The 22,578-nt window shown below is 43.9% G+C and overlaps 1 protein-coding gene across 4 annotated transcripts in view; it reads right to left on the bottom strand.

The window, feature by feature from the left end:
• Nucleotides 1-1,918: 1,918 nt before the first annotated feature.
• Nucleotides 1,919-22,578, bottom strand: part of LOC127616658 (microtubule-associated serine/threonine-protein kinase 3-like) — a 69,660-nt gene continuing 49,000 nt past the window's right edge. For all 4 annotated transcript variants that reach the window (XM_052088381.1, XM_052088380.1, XM_052088379.1 and 1 more), the window contains exons 11-28: nt 22,488-22,573; nt 22,221-22,306; nt 21,755-21,963; nt 21,512-21,650; nt 21,279-21,411; nt 21,032-21,197; nt 20,792-20,893; nt 20,561-20,683; nt 19,440-19,552; nt 19,176-19,354; nt 18,441-18,562; nt 18,164-18,352; nt 16,334-16,557; nt 14,550-14,672; nt 14,336-14,472; nt 14,047-14,231; nt 6,927-9,782; nt 1,919-6,433 (exon numbers count right to left, since the gene is read on the bottom strand). In XM_052088381.1, the coding sequence (XP_051944341.1) occupies nt 8,935-9,782; nt 14,047-14,231; nt 14,336-14,472; nt 14,550-14,672; nt 16,334-16,557; nt 18,164-18,352; nt 18,441-18,562; nt 19,176-19,354; nt 19,440-19,552; nt 20,561-20,683; nt 20,792-20,893; nt 21,032-21,197; nt 21,279-21,411; nt 21,512-21,650; nt 21,755-21,963; nt 22,221-22,306; nt 22,488-22,573 (3,164 nt within the window). In that variant the 3' untranslated portion in view covers nt 1,919-6,433; nt 6,927-8,934. The remainder of the gene's footprint in view (nt 6,434-6,926; nt 9,783-14,046; nt 14,232-14,335; nt 14,473-14,549; nt 14,673-16,333; nt 16,558-18,163; nt 18,353-18,440; nt 18,563-19,175; nt 19,355-19,439; nt 19,553-20,560; nt 20,684-20,791; nt 20,894-21,031; nt 21,198-21,278; nt 21,412-21,511; nt 21,651-21,754; nt 21,964-22,220; nt 22,307-22,487; nt 22,574-22,578) is intronic.

Genomic DNA, 22,578 nt, shown 5'->3' on the forward strand with positions numbered 1-22,578 from the left:
GGCGTGCTTGACATTATCACGGCGGATAATGGGCCTCAGTTCATCTCGGCTGACTTCGCAGCTTTCACGGGAGCGAGGGGGATAAAGCATATCAGGACCGCCTTGTATCACCCCCAGGCCAACGGGGGCGTAGAGAGATTCAACCAAACCCTCAAGAATGGACTAAGAGCACACCTGGCGGACGGCCTTCCCTTCTCTTCCGCACTACAGGGCACTCTGTTGCATTACAGAGCAACACCTCATGCCACGACTGGCACCTCCCCAGCGTTCCTTATGCTGGGACGCGAATTGCAGCTGCCCCTTGATCGCCTCCGTCCTCCAACAAGAGCCACTCCAGCATCAGCATTCTCTCCAGCCAGAAGGGTGGCCAATGAGCAGCAGCGGATGAGGCGGCGATTTGATGAGAAGCACCGGGCGAAGCAACCCGCACTTATTGGGTCCGCATTCGCCGGCCCGGCCGCTCACACAAACTGGACTCATTCTGGACAGCGCCTGTCCAGATTACTGCTCAACTTGGACCAGCCACCTTCCGTCTGGCCGACGGGTCACGTTGGCATGCCAGCCTCCTCAGGAGAGTGGCATCACCTACTCCTTTGAATGAAAGAGCTGTAGCAGATCTGGACCTCTCCGAAAGGGACTACGATTTTCCTACTGCTTGTCCGGAGACACCGGTGAGGCGCCTTCAAGAACACGGTGAACCAGCTGTGCCCGAGGGACCGGGGCCTCGTCCAGCTCGGGTCCGCCTCCGACCTCGTTATTTAGACGACTACGTGACTGAGTTATAGCTAGTGCTTAGCCTGTTGCGTGGCAGAATACCCACAAGGCTAAGCGGGTAAACCGGCAGTCTACCCGGTTTGCTCAGCTCAGGAAGGGCTTTGTTCTGTCCCTTGTCTAGTTGTTTGTGATTTGAGAAGTTTTCCAGATTCCATCAAGGGAGGGGGTAAATGTAGCATATGGCCGTTTACCATACTGCTACACGATGTTACGGCAGTGTCGCAAAGCATTGGTGGGTTGGGTGACAACTGAGACCTGTGACATCAGTGGGTATGCAAGGATAGAAGCTTTGTTTGATATGCCACAATCATGCCAGAGATTATATTTAAGAGCTGTTTTTGTTATTAATTCATTCATCTTTTTTGTTTTCAATGGAGACGAGTTGTCTCGGCTTGAAAAAGCTCCATGACGGCTGACTGATATACAGTAAATATTCTCTAGTACGGACTTGTGTTTGCACTGTCCAATTTGTCCTGATAACAGAAATTCCTCATTTGGGAAATGAGCCTGGTACATGTCCTTTATGAACCTGCAAATATGTTGACTAAATGCACGTATAACAACACAATCAATAAAATACAAAAATATACTGTCCAAAAACTGTTTATATAACAAAAACTGCAATACAGGTGTATCCCCAAAAAACTCTTACACATCGTCGTTTAGAATCTGATGATCGAAAAACGCGAAGTGAAAACTTGTTTCAGCATTATGTCTTTTCCGTCGCATCGGGTGGGCGTTGCATGTATTTAAACTCCCGCGGCATTACACCTTCATCCGGGTTACGGGTAGTGGAATTTCCGGCTACGCAAGTTCCGGTAACACGTAATATCGTAGTCAAAATGTTAATGCATAGGTTTTTATTCCGGGTGAAGGATATTCGTTTCCATAGAATTCCGGGGATGGGAATATTTACTGCACTGTATATTCCAGCCACTGAAGTTTTTAAGCATTTCAGCTGACAAGAACTCATTTTAGAAGTTAAGAAACAGACAAGAGGCTGCTCAAACACAGCACATGAATACAAGCTACAGTTCATCCCTCCCAATTGTCCAGTTTTGGCAATGGTACCCACCTTTATGTAGTAACATACCGTAGCAACCCAATTGCAAGTGTGCGTGACAGGTGAAAAATATTCAACACATTGCAAGTTTGGACTCAGTTGTCCTTTATTGTTGAGTATTTTATTCAATCACTGTTAAGACAATTGAAAAACAAAAACAGACATTGGCACATCAGTCTGAACAACATCCCCATTGGTTGGGAAAGTACACTAAAACCACAAAAATTGGATTTTGAGAGCAAATGACAGTCTAACACCTCACATGGAGAGCAACACACACAATGGCCAACAATTTCTGAGGAGCTGACTCGCTACATTATATTATATAAACACATTTAAAGATGTTAACAGGTATAAACTAAGATAAAAATCGTGAAAGCATACCACCAAAATGTATCCAACACAATATAATAAGAAACAGCCAAGACACATTTGCTTCTGCGTAAACCAAAGAACCGCTTACATCTTGCAAACATGCGAATGAAAAAAAACCCCACAACGAGAAACAAAACAAAAGGTAAAGGTGGGAATAATATGGTGGAATGTAAAGTATGCACAGTCCTACCCTATTTTGAAAGGCGCTTATAAATAACATGTATCATTATTATTATTATTATTATAACCCACTTTAGTTGCACTCAACTCAATTTGCAGGCCAACAACCTTTGCATGGTCACATTCAAAAACACCAACGACCGCTGTTTTAAGGTCCATCATTGTTTACAATACACATCAACAGTGTAGTTTAGTTTGACTGTGACAACACTGCTTCCTTACAGGTATATTAGGTAAAAAAAAATAAAATAAATCCTATTCTTGACTTCCTCCATTCAGGATTTGTAGTTAACTTGATTTAATTATAAATAATAAATTAGCAAACTGACATATTTTTGTATTTCATCCAAATTACTCACCAAATAATAGTGAAGAAAATTTGCTTGAATTTTGGGGGGATTCACTGTACAGTTTTTTTTCCTAATCTAGACAAAGATAAACGGTCCTGAAATATTACACGTCTCCAAGACTTTTGCAAGTACACCAAATACATCTCATTTATAAAGAGAAGGACACGACAGGTACGTTTAAGTGTGTTGAAGACAGCAAGAAGGAAATGGTCCGAAAACAAACAAACAAAAAAACCATAACCACGCCATGAAAATCCTGCTGCGGAAATACTTTTCAGTGTGCACACGTTATGTACAACAGACCCCCTCATGTGTGGAAACCCAGTTTGAGCAGTGGTTCCCAAACCGTGCTATCAAGCTTAAGGTTCATGTACCTCGTACACTTTGCCCTCACTAAGAAAACAATTCAGAACTTCAACTATCTTAACCCACACAACAAATGCCCATGTGTAGTTTTGCCTCACTACACTTAAAACCAGTTGGGTCAAAATTACCCAATAATGGGTCGAAGAGGATCCGACTGGTCGATTCAACCCAAGTTTTTGGGTTCTTCATTTGACCCAACTTTTTGTTTTGGGTCAAATGAAGAGCCCCAAAAGTTGAGTCAAACGAACAACCCAAAAGGTTGTTTTTGTTTTGCAGGTTATTCATTTGACCCCCAAAACAAAAAGTTTGGTCAAATGAAGAACCCCCAAAATTTTGTCAAACTAAGCCAAGTGATGGCCAGCTCCTTTTTTGACCCAAAATTGGCTAATTTCTGACCTGCCAACTTTTAGACGCTGGCAACCTCTATTTGTCTTACTCATGTGCAGAGCTGTCATACAGTAGTGGAAAAGAATGACTAGTCCGACACAGTGCTACTGATGCTTCCAGGTGATTACTGTCTTAGTTTTGAGGATGGAGGTTGTTTTCGTTTTGCAGGTTATTTAATTGACACCCAAAACAAAAAGTTGGGTCAAATGAAGAACCCCAGAAGTTGTGTCAAACTAACTCAAGTGATGACCAGCTCTACTACAGTACTGTAAGACATGGATCTTAAACTCGATATCAAATAAATGTTAAGACGATTTCCTTAAGGTCCATACATCCATCCATTTTCTGATCCACTTTATCCTCACAAGGGTCGCGGGGCACACTGGAGCCTATCCCATCTCTGTTCGGGCAGTAGGCGGCGGCCTGAACCCGTTGCCAGCCAATCGCAGGGCACATAGAGACGAACATCCGTGCTTACACTCACACCTAGGGACAACTTAAGAGTGTTCAATCAGCCAGTTATGCATGTTTTTGGATGTTTGTGGGAGGAAATAGAAAACCCACACAGGCATGGGGACAACATGCAAACTCCACACAGGGAGGCCAGAGCCAGGATTGAGCCCACAACCACTGCACTGTGAGGTTGACGCACTAACCACTTGACTACCGGGCCGCCTTTACTTAAGTCCACATTTTGTCTTTAGGACAACTTTGACACAAGAGTAGGACACCTCTACTTTACTAGTCAGGCAAAACTATGCACTAATTGACAATGGCGTGCTTCAATTGTCGTTGAACAGCGTGCACATACCATCTATTACACAGTTTTGCCACTCTAGCAACATGCAGTTGTCCTACTACTGTGCATGAATGTTATACAGTAGTATATGGTAATAGCTGAAAAAACCCCCCACATTTTTCGCAGGATAACTTTTCTACTGTTGCACCCTTGTCACTGTACTAATGCGTAGAAATAAAGTTTTTATGTGACCTAAAGTACTACTAGTTAACTTCTTGTGCTAGCAGTACCTGAAACATCCAGATGTCAACTCGTATAGTTTTGCCTCACTAGTGATCTGTAGTTGTCCTACCAGTAGGTCATACTAGAACAGTGGTACTTAACCTGGGTTCGATCGAACCCTGGGGGTTCGGTGAATCGGTCTAAGGGTTTGACGGAGCCTTTGCGATGAAGGTTAAATTAAGACACACCCGACTCAACATGTCAATTAGTTATGAGACCCCCGCTTGGCCATCACTGTCTGCAGATGATCACATTACATTGCTTGTCCAGCCAGTGCTGCGGGAAATTTAGTGCGCTCAGTAGTCACCATGTGACTGTCGTGATAGTACATCGTACAATTTAAAAAAAATTATACTTGGGTCATGTAATTTTTAATCAATGTGCTTTTTTAATGGCATAAATTTGTAAAAAATATTTTCAAAAAAATATTTCATTTATGAAGGATTCGGCGAATGTGCATATGAACTGGTTGGGTTCGGTACCTCTGACAAGGTTACGAACCACTGTACTAGACGATTGTAGACCCCCTATCTCCTTATCTGAAATCAACGGTCTCAAACTTGGGACTTAAACTGGACAGTGATTTCAAACTCGATCGGCAAATTGGTGCCGTTGTTAAATCCAGCTTCTTTCACCTTAGACAGCTGGCCAAAATAAAACCTTTCCTCTCACATGAACACTTTGAGACAGTAATTCATGCCTTTGTCACATCCCGGCTCGATTACTGCAACGCCCTGTACTTTGGAGTCAGCCAGTCCTCCATCAAGCGCCTTCAGCTGGTACAGAATGCCGCTGCTCGCCTCTTGACTGGTACTCGTAAGAGGGAGCATATAACTCCTACTTTGGCATCCCTTCACTGGCTCCCCATTCATTTTAGAATTATTTTTAAGATCCTCCTCTTTGTTTTCAAATCTCTGAATAATCTCGCGCCACCTTACCTCTCTGAGCTCATACGCCCCTACACCCCTGCCCGGCGCCTCAGGTCTGTGGACCAGTCTTTGCTAGACGTACCAAGAACTAAACTGAGGCTCAGAGGGGATCGAGCCTTTTCTGTTGCTGGTCCATCTCTCTGGAATGACCTCCCACTGAACATTCGGCAAGCCTCCTCGCTGCCCATCTTTAAATCCCTCCTCAAAACTCACTTGTATTCTTTGGCGTTTGACTCAGCATGACTTAGATTTGCTATTGGTTTTACTGCTTGGTGCTTTCTACCGCCTTATTACTTATTACTGATTCGTCTTACTGTTTATTGTATATGTTAAATCGCTCCATGTACAGCACTTTGTATGCAGCGATGGCTGTTTGAAAGTGCTCTATAAATACTGTTGACTTGACTTGACTTGACTTGTAGTACCTTAACCTAGATGTCAAGATGCGATATCCCTTGATAAGAAGGCTAGTGCTACGCGACATAGACCTACTAGTTGGGCCTCGTAAATTGTAAATTTGAAAAGAAAAAGTGGGTGAACTCATAATTTCAAGGCAACAAACTGAGAAAAATTTGTAAGTTGGGCAAATCAACTAAAAATCAGCTTCTTTGGATTTTCATAATAAAGAAACGGGTTTACAGAACTACAGTCCCTTGTCAAGTCAGCAAATATTTTTGAAGCAAATAATTGCTTGCTTTGTTGTGCTAACACTGTTGCCATAGATATAAATCATTTATATTTTAAAGTTGTTCCAACTTAAATAACTGTTTTAGACCCAAAAATACAAGTTGTGATTTTACAGTGTAGTAGTGCAGCACAGTAGTTTACTCAGAAATGTTAATTGCATACTAGTCATCCAAAAGGGGCACTAGTATAGTAGAAAAAAAAAAACCACTCGTCTTAGGACAATCATTTTATGAGAGCGCCCTAGTCATTCTACTGTGTGCTGAATTGTTATTGCGAGTGAGAACAAAGAGCTTACCAATAGCTCCTTCAGCCAGAGACTGTTACACCCGCGCTGCAAGAAGGAGAGATACCGACGCTCGTTCCTACCGACTGCTGTCAGGCTGATGAATAAAAAATACAATCATAATAATAATAATAATTAAATGATGTGAAGGAAAATTGTAAATAGTACTGCGATTTATCCATTTGTGTTCATATTGTATTTAATTGAAAGATGTTTGTTGTTTTTTTTTCTCTGTCTCCTTTCTTCTTTCTACATACATTCTTGCTGCTGGAGGCTGTAAATTTCCCCAGTGTGGGACGAATAAAGGATATCTTATCTTATCTTAATACATAGACCTCAAGCTGGATATCAAGGATCTGGAGTAAATGTTCAAACAGTTTTCCGTACTCGTGCACTAGTATAGTAGAAAAAAAAAACGTCCTCTTAGGACAATCATTTTATGAGAGTGCCCGAGTCGTTCTACTGTGTGCTGACTTGGTATTGTGAGTGAGAACAAAGAGCTTACCAATACATAGACCTCAAGCTGGATATCAAGGATCTGGAGTAAATGTTCAAACAGCTTTCCATACTTGTGTATGGTCTTTATGGCTAACCTCTCTTTGGCACCAATGTTTGGCCTTCAAGTGTGATCCTCATATCAAGTAGTGATGAGACCCAATAATGTGAGAGAATTCCTTTTGAGAAACAGCACAAAATAGATTTTTCTGTTGCATCCTAAAGCAACACAAACCCAAAAAATAATTGGTGGGGGGCATCACACATCCTGTGTATTTACACTTTTTGACAATTGCTAACAATCAGTAAAGCATTGCAAAAAACAGATGAGCATATTAAGTTTTAAATATGCATTTTCATTTAAAATACAAGTATATTTACAAAATGTAATGCCTTGTAGGTGTGTGTTCTGAACAAAGCGAGAAAACAATCAACGAGGGATTAAACAAAGGTAGACAGTCGCATTTATGATAACGGGACTGAAGGATGCGTATTTTGCTGTGCAACATCCATTTTCAAGCTTGTGATGGGACTTGACCACAGTTGTCTGGTGACATGGTTGTCTCACATGAACATACACTCCTGTCCTCACAAAACGTGAGCACTGCTAGGCTTTTGAGTGAAGTTACACGATGTACATTAAATGGACTATCACCTTTAGCGATGAACTTTATTTGACCTTGTCAAAGATTTTCACCGCACATGTCCAACTGTTCAGTGTTTCAGTACTTTTTACACGAAGCACTGTTCTCCAACAAGGTGCTGAACGGCAAAATTCACATTTTCCAGGTTATTTGCTTTTCTTTGACTCTTCCAGTCTCTTTGCTGTAACCTGTTGATGAAGCTTCCAAAAATCAAAATGACTATCATTCCTGCACAGTCAGACAAGCAAAATAAGGACACCTTATCTAGAATCATTCATTCATTCATTCATTCATTCATCTTCCGTACCGCTTGATCCTCACTAGGGTCGCGGGGGGTGCTGGAGCCTATCCCAGCTGTCTTCGGGCAGTAGGCGGGGGACACCCTGAATCGGTTGCCAGCCAATCGCAGGGCACACAGAAACGAACAACCATTTGCACTCACACTCACACCTAGGGACAATTTAGAGTGTTCAATCAGCCTGCCATGCATGTTTTTGGAATGTGGGAGGAAACCGGAGCACCCGGAGAAAACCCACGCAGGCCCGGGGAGAACATGCAAACTCCACACAGGGAGGCCGGAGCTGGAATCGAACCCGGTACCTCTGCACTGTGAAGCCCACGTGCTAACCACTGGACTACCGGGCCGCTATCTAGAATCAGTAATTCCTAAACATCCAAGTTGAATCCCTTCCATGACCATGCAACAATTCAAAACACTCATATCTTTCCTGATCGAAATTGTGCTATGAATCCATTGCAGCCACCTTCCTAAAAAACATTTTGCTTGTTTTTTCATCCATCCATTTTCTGAACCGCTTCATCCTCACAAGGGTCGCGGGGCACGCTGGAGCCTATCCCAGCCGTCTTCGGGCAGTAGGCGGGGGAAACCCTGAACCGGTTGCCAGCCAGTCGCAGGGCACACACAGACGAACAACCATCCGTGCTCACACCCACACCTAGGGGCAATTTTGAGTGCCCTATCAGCCTGCCATGCATGCTAACATGCCACCTTACATCGAACGCAGAAGTGTGCGCCCATTTGAGTGTCGGCAGAAATACAGAGTGGAAGCATATACAGAGAGTGGAAGTATCTCACCTTTGATATGGATTGGTTGGCTCACAACCTGTTCCATTCAGCTCTGTGTTAGAAAATGGCAAGTTCTTCAAAAAGTACTGAAACACCGGAAATGTGCATTCAAAATTTTAGAGACGGTCAAATTATGATCAAACTGTGTTAATTCGAGTGCGTTTAAGGGTCATCCTGAAAATTCACCCAAAAGTCCACTATCCCAAAATGTTTGTGAGTAGTTCACAGCGCCAAGTCATACATTCTCAGGAGAAGCTGGTCGTTAAATTAGATCCTTTGTGAGGTGACGAAATCTAAAACTGTTCTTTATCTTTATACTTGGCTTTCTGCTGCGCTCCCATATCCTGTGTTGCTTTTCCTTCCACCTTAAGCTTGGAGTCCGACTGAGCCGAGCTGACCCACGATGCCTTGAACATCTTAGGCTGAGTGACAGGAAGAGTAGCCTCCCTCTCATCCAAATTGTCAAAACTCACTTCCTGCACAGCCTCCTGCTTCTTGAAGGAGTCCCGGCGCTCGGACAGAGCCAGCTTCCTCATCACCACCACGTCGGAGGAGTGGTGGTTACCGCTGCGATGTTGTGGTAAGGCAGCAGAACGGTGGTGCTCGTTGCTTCCTCCGCAAATGTCCTGGTGGCCTCTTTGGCCCCCGAGGTACAGCCCCTGACGGCCGTGTTCGCTCAGGCAGACGAACCCGGTCGCGGTGTCTTCCTCCACGTCTTCGCGCTCAGACAGCGGCACCTCCATAGTATGGCGGCGGGCGCTGTAGGCTTTCCTCTCACAATGATACCCGCCTGTTGCTTTGTCACCAGTCAGCTTCTCGGCTGACTGGACTCTCTTGAGGAGAGGCGAGCGCGGTGGCTCAGCACTGCGGGGACGCATGGAATGGCGGGCGATCGTGGGAGGGGACAGTGTTTTACCGTGAAAACCTTGTAAAGACTTTGCATGGCTGGGAAGGCAGGAGGGGGAGCACTGAGGAGACAGAGGCTGGGGAGGTGGGATGCAGGCCAGCGGGGACGGTGGGATACTGCTGGTCGACTTGCAGCGACCAGCCTTTGTGTAGCGGCCTAGGACATGAAGGGAGCTGGGACGAGCCTGAGGTACTGGGGAGTTCGGGGAGCTGGAGCAGGGCGAGGAACTTGAATCTGCAGCGAGAGAAAAGACGATGGCAAATAAATAAAATAAACTTTTCAATACATGATAGGGACAGAGAAAAATGTTCATCATTGCCTTTAAAATGAACGCTCGTGATATAGCTTCTGGCTCTCGTATGTATACCCCGCCATAAATAGTAGTAGTTTATGTAGTTTAAACGAAGAGCATCAAAAAGTGAGTATGATGTCTCAGCCGTTTCTATTTTACAGTGAGAAGGTAGAGATGTGTGTGCTCCCGTTAAAGAACACAAGCGTGCATTCCATTTGAGGGTTTATTTTTTTGTGGTCTGCAACAACACAGATAAAGAATATATCAATTGTGGAATACACATCCATTTACTGCACGAGATATTTCAACTTTACAATTGTAAACTGAATTCCGTCATTAAACAACCAAACAATATAAACAATACGCATTCATGTGAAACATCAATTATGGAGCCGAAATGACTCACTTTTCAGCTTTTATTGCCTTGACATCACTCATGGGCATGCACTTTGGCTATAGTGTACAATAAGCACTTGACGCTAACATTCTAAATCACAGGTGTCAAATTTCTAGGCCCGTGGGCCAGATTCGGCCCGCCACATCATTTCACGAGGCCCACCAAAGCAAATCTTTGTGTCAACTTGCACCAGGTACTTAACATCACCACCACCTCGGAAGAAAAAAAAACATTTTTTAACCCGGTTTACACTCATCTGAACAATAATTGAAAAAAAAAAACTATTTTAGTTGACTTGACTGATTTCAAAACTACAGTGAAACTCCTCTAGAACAAAACCTACATGGGCGAAAATACGCCATAATGTGAAAAAATCTTCATGCTGGAACACCATTCCCATTCTCCTGCCCCCCCCCCCATACGAGGAAAAAAAAACCCTGTTGCATGATATGAAATCATTTTCTCTGCTCAAGCCTGTGAACAGATTCACTACAACAAAGTCTAATCCAACAGCGACCTCTACTGCTTCGTTTCGGAAACTGCAACAGCAACCACCACACTGGTTTACACAGCTCAGAGTTTCCTGAACACAACATACTCATAGCTGTTCTGCCATTGGCAGTTCATTGCATGACAAAACCCTCAAAACCCACTTGTATTCTTTGGCGTTCGACTCAGCATGACTTAGTCAGCATGACTCAGCATGACTGCTTGGTGCTTTCTACCGCCTTTATTACCATTTCGTCTTACTGTTATTCATTCATTCATTCATTCATTTTCCGTACCGCTTGATCCTCACGAGGGTCGCGGGGGGTGCTGGAGCCTATCCCAGCTGTCTCCGGGCAGTAGGCGGGGGACACCCTGAATCGGTTGCCAGCCAATCACAGGGCACACAGAGACGAACTACCATCCGCGCTCACACTCACACCTAGGGACAATTTAGAGTGTTCAATCAGCCTGCCACGCATGTTTTTGGAATGTGGGAGGAAACCGGAGCACCCGGGGAAAACCCACGCAGGCCCGGGGAGAACATGCAAACTCCACACAGGGAGGCCGGAGCTGGAATCGAACCCGGTACCTCTGCACTGTGAAGCCGACGTGCTAACCACTGGACTACCGGGCCGCCGTCTTACTGTTATTGTGTATGTTAAATCGCTCCATGTACAGCACTTTGTATGCAGCGATGGCTGTTTGAAAGTGCTCTATAAATACTGTTGACTTGACTTGACATCAGCTGAGCAATGCTGTCTTGGATGGCGATCGAGGGGAGGTCGAGTTAGAGACAGTGATACAGTGGAAAGAAAAGCCACCGGGTCCAGTAAGTATCTGTTATTGTTAGATTCAGATGCAGCATGAACGTTGAATTGCTACAAAACGGACCTTTGGATGTCAAGCAGCTAAGACAAGAAACGCTATGACGCTGGAAGAGAGGGTAAAAGTGATCAAAATGAAAGATGGAGGAAGCAAAATAAAATACATTATCTAAGAAATTTATGTAAGTGAAAGTGAATGCTGATCGTGAATTTCACAATTTCGTGAAAAAACCCCTGTTGTGAAAAATTTCTTGCTGAAAACATGATTTCGTTGTCGAGGAATTTCACTGTTGTAAGCCATTAATTTGTTGTGTAAAAGTAATAACTTTGTGGTTTCACTGTCATAACGGCCCTCGGAGTGACGATTTGACTCAAAAGTGGCCCGTTAAAAAAATAGTTTCACACTCCTCTTCTAAATGATTACACTCACCCTTTGGCAACAAAATCAAACATTTGGCAATACAGACAATATGTAACTGTGGAATTTTATAGCACAAACAAAAACTAGCTGCATCGAAAGAAACAAGGGAAAAACAACATCATTCGCGTTTGGCTCAAGACAAATAATACACAGAAATACTAAAATGTATCAAACGCCAAAAACTACGAATGGCAAAACAATGTGGGTTTTCTCACAGTAGTAGATTTGTCTTCAACGAAGCAGGCCCAGATTTCACATTGAGTGAGTCAATGTCGAAGACAATTAAGACAAGATTATCCTGATTTCAATACAGTGATTCCTCGCTATAACGCGGTTCACCTTCTGCGGCGTCGCAGATTTTTTTGAGTGCAGTTTTTGAAATGCTTTTTTTAAACAGTGAATTGTGTTCTGCATTCTGATTGGCAAAGGGACTGACCAACGGCTTGCCAAATTTACCTTTGCAAATTTTTGGTCTTTGGTTTCATTGTATCAGTGGCGGATGCTGGTCTGTCAAGGAGGGGAAGCTCAATTTCGGCCTACATCATAAAATGGGTCAATTTATTTATACGTATTCTATCCGTTCCTTTTCAAAAAAAAATGAAAAGGATGTCTTCACCATAAGATCGGTGATTGGCTCATTTCGCTGTCAATAAAGAGATTCAGCCTCACAAAGATCATCCAATCATCATGCAGAAAAGCTGAGCGTCCGATGGGCAGGACAAAACCAGCATATATCCAATGACTCGTCTCGTTTCAATGCATTGGGACAACCTAAAATGAACTCTCTTGATCCACGCGGTCGACGCTCAACGTCCACACAGTTTAAAGCACAGTGAAGCTGTGGGAATGAGGATCGCGTCGTAACCAGTAATAAGAAGCTGATTCGGAACAAAAGTTGAGCGCATTGTAGCGCATATTTAGTCAATGACATGTCCACACAATTGTACATACACACATATATTTGATCATTTACTTTTTGACATTTTAGGGGAAGATGAGCTTCCCTTGCAGTCTTAGAGCAATCGCCTCTGCATTGTATACATAGTTCAGTTTTGTATAACTGTGAAAAATAAAGCTGACTACTTCACGGATTTTGCCTCTTACGGGTTCTTTTTGGAACGTAACCCCCGCGATAAACGATATATTGCGCTTCATTTATTGGGGCTTCAGTACATCGTGGTTTTTTTTCTAAAGTACTCTATTCAGAAAAAGAATGCCAAACGACTCAGAGGTTTTGTACATGCCGATACTGTATCGGCAACAGGCACTAATTCAAGGCGCATGATTGGTTCTCGGCGCAACATCGATCAATGACACCATGAGGGGATTATCCTGTAAGCTGATTGGCTGCACATTTTTGCAGACCCGCCAAGCGTATCGAGATACTAGGAAAGCCTTGTGTCTTGTCTCTCGGTTGATTCTTTGGCATCCTGTCTCTTCTGTTTGCTACGTGTGCGGCGGAGGGAGGGGGAGGGGGGTCAGCAGCAGCTTGTCTCTCTTCGCTTCCTCTTCATCAATACCAATTAATTGTCTTATCATAAAAACGTCAGCTGCGCGGGGATTGCTGGTCAGGAGCTAGCTGGAGGCTAACGCCGTCTCTCTCAGAAGGCAATGCTGATGAATGTTAATTACTGTCTCAGGTTTTATAATTAAAGATTTAAGTAAATTCATGTACTGCTGTAGTCTTTGTATCAAATATGTAAAATATAAATACTGCTTACATATTTTAAACATGCTGGTACCCACATACACTTACACAAAAATTCCTAGGGGGGGAAGCAAACCCTCCTTCGCCCGTTTTTCACTTATTGCAGCAGGGCCCCGGTCCCCATTGACCGCGATAAGTGAGGGATCACTATTTTTTGAGTGGTGTGCTCTGAAATTTTTCATATGTGACTCAATTTAATTATGGTCTTGGCTTACTCAAGGTTAGGAAACACTGCAACCAACAACCACAATGTTGAATATAAGCATTAACCGTTGTTTAAAAAAAATTGGTTCTAGCAACTTGATACGAACAGTATTGTTCAGGTGGGTCTCATGAAAACATTTCAAGTTAAAGCATTCAAACTCACCTCCAGAGTGGTCAGGAGCAGGGGAGCGGCAGGGAGTGGACGGGCCGGGGGAGAGAGACTGAGTGGGGGAGCCAGAGAGGCTGTCGCTGGATGATTGGTGGAATCCGGAAGAGAAGCTACGACTGCTTTGCATAGTTGCGGGGGGCGTATGTTTGGACAGCTTCTTCAAGATGTTACGCCGTCGGCTGCAGAGTGAAACAGGAAAGTTCAGCAGTATATTGTTTTTATTTTTATGTTCAATAATAATCAGTGATATAATAATATTGGAGACATCAAAATGACACTGTACCTGTCCTGCCCATCTCTCCTCTTGCTTTTCTTGCTGCGTCGAGCCATCTTTGCCTTATAACTCGTCTTTCTAGCAGGGCCCACTTTGATAGATGTGTTTTCTAAAGCAGTGGTCTGGAGGGTCACCTGGTTGCCACTCTATTCCAAACATATGTCTTAATATGAGGAAACTATATACCGTTATACAATTAATCAATGTGAGTCTCATCCCATACCTTGAGCAGAAGCTCTACCACCTCAGTGTGGACAAGACCCTGTACAGACTCCCCATTGACGTGAGTAATGAGGTCACCAGCTCTCAAACTGGCCTCGTGCGCCGGGCTGCCCTCCTCCACACACTGTCAAGTCAAGTCAAGTCAACAGTATTTATAGAGCACTTTCAAATAGCCATCGCTGCATACAAAGTGCTGTACATGGAGCAATTTAACATGCACAATAAACAGTAAGACAAATCAGTAATAAAGGCGGTAGAAAGCACCAAACTGTAAAACCAAGAACAAATCTAAGTCATGCTGAGTCGAATGCCAAAGAATACAAGTGAGTTTTGAGGAGCGCTTTGAAGATGGGCAGCGAGGAGGCTTGCCGAATGTTCAGTGGGATGTCATTCCAGAGAGAGGGACCAACAACAGAAAAGGCTCGATCCCCTCTAAGCCTCAGTTTAGTTCTTGGTACTTCTAATAATGTCTGGTCCACAGACCTGAGGCACCGGGCAGGTGTGTAGGGGCGGATGAGCTCAGAGAGCTAAGGTGGCGTGACAAAGAGGAACAAAGAGGAGGATCTTGAAAATAACTCTAAAATGAATGGGGAGCCAGTGAAGGGGTGCCAGAGTTGGAGTTATCTGCTCCCTCTTACCAGTACCAGTCAAGAGGCGAGCAGCGGCATTCTGGAAGAATAAGGTGAAAGAAGCTGGATTTAACAACGGCACCAATTTGCCGATCGAATTTGAAATCACTGTCCAGTTTAAGGCCCAAGTTTGAGACCGTTGATTTCAGATAAGAAGACAGGGGGCCCAAGTCTATACAAGTCTGTACAAGGGCCACTGGGACCAAACAATACCACCTCTGTCTTCTTTTCGTTGAATTTCAAGAAATTTTGTGTCGTCCAAGTTTTGATTTCTTCCAGACAGGATAAGAGTGGCCTTAATGAGAAGGCGTCTTTCTTGCTCAGTGGGACATAGATCTGGCAGTCATCTGCATAGCAGTGGAAGGGAATACCATGTTTCCTTAAGATGGAACCCAATGGGAGCAGATACAGCGAGAACAGCAGAAGCCCCAGAATTGACCCCTGTGGAACACCACATGACAGGGGAGCAGTGCGTGACTCAGAGGAGCCAAGGCTGACACAAAAAGTCCTGTCAGCAAGATAGGACCTAAACCACTCAAGAGCACTGCCGCCAATGCCCACCAAGTGCTGCAAACGAGTCAGCAGAATACTGTGATCCACTGTATCAAATGCTGCAGTTAAGTCCAATAAAACTAGACACACATGGTCTCCAGAGTCATTTCCCAGGAGGATGTCATTAGAAACGCGTAACATGGCTGACTCCGTGCTATGCATCGTCTTGAAACCTGACTGGAAGACCTCCAAGATGTTATGTTCATCCAAGAAATGTTTCAACTGCATGTGCACCACTTTTTCCAGAATTTTGGAAATGAAAGGCAGTTTGGAAATGGGCCTGAAACTTGACAGCACATCTGGATCAAGACCAGATTTCTTGATCAAGGGTTGGACTACAGCACGTTTAAACATTTGGGGAACTACACCAGAAGAGAGGCTGCTGTTGATGATATCCAAGACCGATGCGCCAACACTCGGGAGAACCTCCTGAAAGAAGTGCGAACACTGAACACACACATACAAGTTCATATCAAAACTTGTGGAGAAAAAGCCAAAAAGGACAAAGACAGACACACAGAAACAAAACATACTGTAGTTGACTCAAGTTTGACTTCTGTATAATTATTGTTTCGACCGCAGCGCTTGTGACACAGAGACATACCCAGACCATGTGGTGAACTGTGTAGACATCGCTGTCCCCCATGTAGACTCTGATCGCTCGTAAAGCAAAGCCAAACCTCTTCCCAGAGCTGTGGATGACCACTGGAGGCCTGAGGCAGCTGATGTTGATGGAAAGATCCCGACTGGGGGACGAGTCTCTGGATGAGGGGTTGGACGAGAATGATAGAGAGGACTTGGGGCTGGAAGGAGGAACCGCTGAGTCATCTGGATGGGAAGCATATTTGAAAAGTTCATTCATACTGCTCCTCATGGGAGTTTTCATTGTTTGATAAATGCACCTGGGCTATTGGTGTAAAAAGTGGTGTTAAAAGTGACCTCAGTCCCAAGATATAATATATTCTATGTGCCTCCACTAGTCTAAACACGGCAATCTGATTCACATTACGTTTGTGGAATATGAGTTAAGCAGCAAAATTCACCTGTTTTTAAGTATCTCGTGGGTGGCCATTTTGCCCCTTTCTGTCAGCTGAGAATAGCAGGACAGTTGCTCAAGGCTCAGGTAACCACCAATCAGGGGTCACCTGTTTTCTGAGGCTGAGCCGCGACTGGTCGTGACTTGAGCACTGAGAAAGTGCAAGGTCATATTCAGATTTCAACAAGTGGCTCAATGGCCCTCCTCAGAGATGGACAAAGACGAGTGGATTTTATGCTTTGATTATTTTCCACAAACGCAATATTCATCAGAATTGTTTCGACGAGGGGAGGCACACATTATTACACAGGTATTATTGTAAAGAACATTTGGGGGTTGACTTCCCCTTTAAATGGTCAAAACCTATTCAACTAATTCTCATTATATATCTGCTGAAAGACTAGCATTGCTGTAGATCAGGGTTGCCGTCGATCGCAATGGACCAGTAGCTCACAGAATGGTCCCAAGTCGATCGCGAAGGGTGTAGAAGAAAACAAACAAACATTTGCGTATCTCTGTGCATGTTAGCAATATACTTTTTGTGTTGATGCACACTGCACCGTAATCATTCTATCAGTTTCACTTTCACAAAAAGTATTTTATTTTAAAAAGTAAAATAAAATAAAATAACATAAAGCAGGTCGCCGTTAACCCTGTGGTGGGGACACGACCTGTGTCACTGGAAGTTGTTAGCGCTCAGCAGTCTGGAATTGCAGCTTTGATCGGAGCTGTTGCGATGTAGCTTATTATTAATTATTATTATTATTATTATCAGTCGTTCATTTCGTGTACAATTCACCGATGGCACTCTGGAGGGCCGAGAGAAGCATTTTAAAACAGTACGATAGTTAACAGTCTGTAAATTTGGGTCCCACTAAGGTAGGCAGGAAATTGTTTTCACAAACTCATAAACTCTTGTGTCTACTTTATTTTTCTGTCACGTTCATCTTGGGGGCCCTTGTGGCTGTTGTTCATCATGGCATGCGTGAGCAAGTGTGTATGTACATGTATGCCATGTGCAAGGTAATGGGTCGATCACGGGAGGTTGGTTCATGGAAAAGTAGATCTTAGGTGAAAAACACTTCAGCACCCCTGCTGTAGATAGAGCAGAGATTAAAGTCTGATCCATAAAGTGTGCATTAACACCACCTACAGGGCATATGCGTTTGGTCATGGTGGTTGCCTGAGTGCTTCCAGTATTGTATACAGTACTGTACATTTCCTTGCGACTGTCTGTAGAGGGCACTGTAAATATTAACCATAAAAGCAGATATACAACTCCTTTACTGTGAACATTGTGTTATTTCATGACATTAGCGTTGTAAAACCTGTCCTCTTTCCATGTTTTACAAATAAGGCATTCTTCAAATTGTAGAGAGGTGGTAATTTTGCATGCACCTGGGGTAATAATGAGTGAGAGTCCAGAGACTGAGGCAGACTTGGGGACTTTTCCAGCTGGCAGCCTTGGTTTTTCTGGGGTGTCCAGTTGGTGGGCAATGCGTCTGGACGCGCCTCTGCGGAATGATGGCCTGGTGCCTGTGCTGTTGCTGCGGAGACGAATTCGCCGTAGATTGGAGACCATACCGTCTAGAAACACAAAGAAAACAAAGAGTAAGGCATCCAGCCCTTCGCGAGTTGAAAATAACAGGAGACCTAAATGTTTTTCCAGGCTTACCCTCCTCCTCAGCAGAGATGGCAAAGCGAGGCATCATGTCAAGGCTCTGAGTGCTGTTTAATACCAACGGCCTAGCAGTGCGCTCTGACTGGGAGGAACCGGACGAAGCACGAGGACGCAAACTACGAGAGAAATGCACACAACCTTTATTTTAACCCGGATTAAAAATCGATCTCATTGGTGTATTGAGAAGGAATACTGAGAAAGGCTAACACAAACAACAACAAGTACAATGGGTGGAAACAGCCAAAAACAGTTCGTGCAGTTGGGAATTTATTTTCATATGAGCACGTGAATGGCCTTTGGTTTCTTGCATGGTCGAAGTCATGTTTGGTAACATTCATTTTCAAAACACGGCCATGTGTTCGCGAATCATCCTTTAATGTTCTGAAACGTCAAAACCTTTAGGGGAAATGGAATCAGTTATTCCTGAACTCATAACAGTTTTTGCCCACTGACCACATTAAAATATAGAAAAAAAGACAACCACTGGGACATCACCCACTGGTTTGTGGATTCCTTTTTTAAAGGTTAAGTTTGGCATTTCGGCTGTCGCCATCCTGATTTTTTGCAGCTGGAGGTGGCCATATTTGGGCGTAAGGGTGGAGTCCTGACTTGCCACTCTGCTATTGACCTGTCAATCTGTAAGGAGCAATGTGCTACAATCCTTCTATGCACTCAACAGATCAACAAGAAACATTTTTAACTCTCCCTCATCTGTTGGAAAGCTCTCACCTCCCTCTGATTCCATCTGCTCTGTCTCCGCTAGCCAGATTCTTCTGTCCGTCACCAGGGGAAAAGGCGCCTCTGCCCTCCCACCGCTCATCCTTCTCCTCACTATGGCTCCGTTCTGAAGACGACAAGCTCTGGTTGGACGGTGTAGAGGTGGACAAGTGCTCTGTGCTGCTGTACACCTTCAGAATGGGAAGAAATATTCAGTGTCTTCTAATGACAGAGTTTAGTCGAAAGTAACACAGCGACCTGAAAAAGAAAACATACCTTGCTGAAGCGATGGGCAACAGAGGAAAACTGTTGCAATTCAAGAGAGGATTCATCGTCGTTAGTTTCATCGTCGTCATCAGAGTCTAGGTGAGAGTATCGCTCGGATCGGGCTGTAGGTATGGTATCAGTCATCAGGTATAAAACGTAAAAAAATCGTACATATAGTTGTTTAGCCCAGTGTTTTTCAAACCCTGTGCCGCGGCACGCTGGTATAACGCGAGATTCTGTCAGGTGTGCCATGGGAAATTGGGACAGAGTAATGGTGAGGTACTCGTCCATACCGGTAGGGAGCAGCAGCAGCAGCTAGCGAATTGCCTTGTGCTTCGAGATAAGCGACCGGCGCGATCCAATACAACGAAAGCTCTCTTTCATTTGGATTTACTGTACTTTTACTGTAGATGCAACGGAACCGACTCTGTTGTGCTTGGTATGTGGTGAAAAGCAACTCTCCAACAGCACTATTGTCCCAAGTAAGCTTAAACTCCATCTCGAAACAAAACACCCTTCACTTCACAAACAACAATGTGGAGTATTTTGTTCGCCTGTGAACACAGGGAGAAACAGGCAACGTGCATGAGAAATACCCCAAAAGTAAACAAGAGAGCCTTGAAAGCAAGTTACCATGTCGCTGAACTTGTGGCGAGATCAAAAAAGTGGCAGAGCAATTAATACTTGCCGCCTGCAAAGACATTGTAAATGAGATGTTCGGACCCAAAGCAGCTAAAGAAATAACCTGACTGCTGTAAAAATGAAACACATAGAAGGAAGGAGAACTGTGGAAGAAGAGCTTTGTGTTTTTCATTGATTGCCAGGATATCGGATTTGTGTTCATCCAAACCATTTATCACACTGAGTGAGAATAAATATGAAAGATTATAAAATATTGGATTGATGTTGCTTTGATTCCTATTCAAAGTGTTATAATCCAGCATTATTTTCCAATGTTAAAAAAACGCTTATAAGAACAATATAACACTTAATTGAACTTTATAAACCTTTTCCCATTTTCAGCAAGTCGTGTGCCGCGGGATGTTTTCAATGAAAAAAATGTGCCTTGGCTCGATAAAGATTGAAAAACACTGTTTTAGCCCATAGATTCCATTCATACATCCACCTACTGTCAAAATAACTGGTGTCTTCGTCAGTTTCCAGTTGTGGTATGAACTCTGCTTTTTGCCTCAGAAGACCATTCCAGTCAAGGCCGAGGAAGAATATGTGCATCTTCACCTCTGGAGTTCCACCTGAGGAGCATAAAGACACATCTACACTGATGCTTTGCCTCAAATCAAAACAGCAAAATCCTTGAATTCCTCCTCCATTCATTTCCGCCTTTAATCACTGCCACGTACCCGTTCCCAAACGCTCCAGCGGACTCTGGCGAAGTAGTCTGGTGATAAGTTCTTGGGCATCAGCTGGCAGAGCATCATCTCCCTGAGGCCAGATGATGTCATCTGGACCAACAAGCAAACAATATTGATTCACTGAAACTATTCCAATTGGAGTTACTGATCACTGACGAACACAACTTCGAGAACAGAAAAGTTGCCAGTGATGACGCAATAAGGCATTCAGGTCACGACTTTCCTTACCGTTAACCACCTGACCAAAAAGCTGTTCAGGTGTGTCTCCAAAGAAAGGAACACAGCCCACAAGGAACTCATAAAGGATAATGCCCATAGCCCACCAGTCGACAGGCTTCCCGTAGCCTTGCCGCAGGATCACCTCTGGAGCGATGTACTCGGGGGTACCACACACCTGTGAAGGAGTGAAAAGGTAAGGCAGTAATGTTCGTGATTTCATTCAGTCAAACTCAGTATTGAAAGAAAGACAACATACCTGCTTGTCGATGAACTCTCTTGTGTCCTTCTCAATGTGACCTTCATACAAATTGGTTGTCATGTTCATGAGGCCGATTTTTGACAGTCCAAAGTCTGTAAGCTTAATGTGTCCCATTGAGGTGATTAACAAACTAGAAAGGAAGGAAACCAAACACAACATGACCCCATAAATTCATGCTTACACAGACGATGAAAGCCTTTAATAAGTAGCTGTTGTAGGTTGGGGCTCACTTGTCAGGTTTGAGGTCTCTGTGTACAATGCCATAGTTATGTAGGTACTCTAAAGCCAGGACGGTTTCTGCAAAATACATGCGTGCCATGTCCACAGGCAGAGGGCCGATGTTCTTTAATAGATTGGCACAATCCCCACCTTTGGACGAACAAATTGTGACGGGTATAAGAAACACTGACTTCCATGGTATACAGCAAAAAATATGTGCAGTGAAAATATCATGCTGCGGATGTGGACTTTACCTTCTACATATTCCATGACCATGCAGAGGTGTCTCCGTGTTTCAAAAGAGCAAAACATGGAAACCACAAATGGATTTTCAGCAAAAGTCAGGATGTCCCGCTCCACAAACACCTGCTGGATCTGGTTTCTCAAAATCAGGTTCTGCCGGTTGATCTTCTTCATGGCAAAGCGTTGTCGGGTTTCCCTGTGACGGACTAGAAATACAGCTCTGCGAGGGGACACGGAGAGCCGCATGGGAGAGGAATATAAGAGAAGGACAGGGGGTGGGGGGCATAGAAAGAAGGAAAAGTAGATGACAAGTAGGGGAATGGAACAAAATTTTACGAGAACAAAAACATGGGGGAAATAGACAATGACACACGAGTATCAATTCTTTGGAACACATCATCCAATCTATTTATTCTGGTCTTCACAAAAGACTGAGAGCTAAGACTGACAAATGCAAACAGAGAAATGTTGTCTCACCCATAGGCGCCATTGCTGATTAGCTTGATCGTTTCGAAGTCACTCTCCAGTGGTTTTCTGCGCGGGGGAGTGCAAACTGCACGGCTCTGAATCACAGTCGACAGAACAGATAAATCACAGAAAACAGAATCAGTTATATCCAATAAGTAAAAGCCTTGTGATCATGGGGGATCATGTGTGATGTTTGAGTTCTGTATGATTCAGATTGAGCACATTGTTCTCCTGAGGTCCAGATTTATATATTTTGCATTACTTTATCGTTTGTACCTGGCTTGGCATTGCCTCTCCGGACTCATCAGACTCTCTGCTGGCAGACCTGTAGCCTGAGCTTGTTTGTTCCAGTTGGACCATCTCTGTA

The sequence above is a fragment of the Hippocampus zosterae genome, chromosome 15 (genome assembly GCF_025434085.1).
Source record: "Hippocampus zosterae strain Florida chromosome 15, ASM2543408v3, whole genome shotgun sequence".
Lineage (NCBI taxonomy): Eukaryota > Metazoa > Chordata > Actinopteri > Syngnathiformes > Syngnathidae > Hippocampus > Hippocampus zosterae.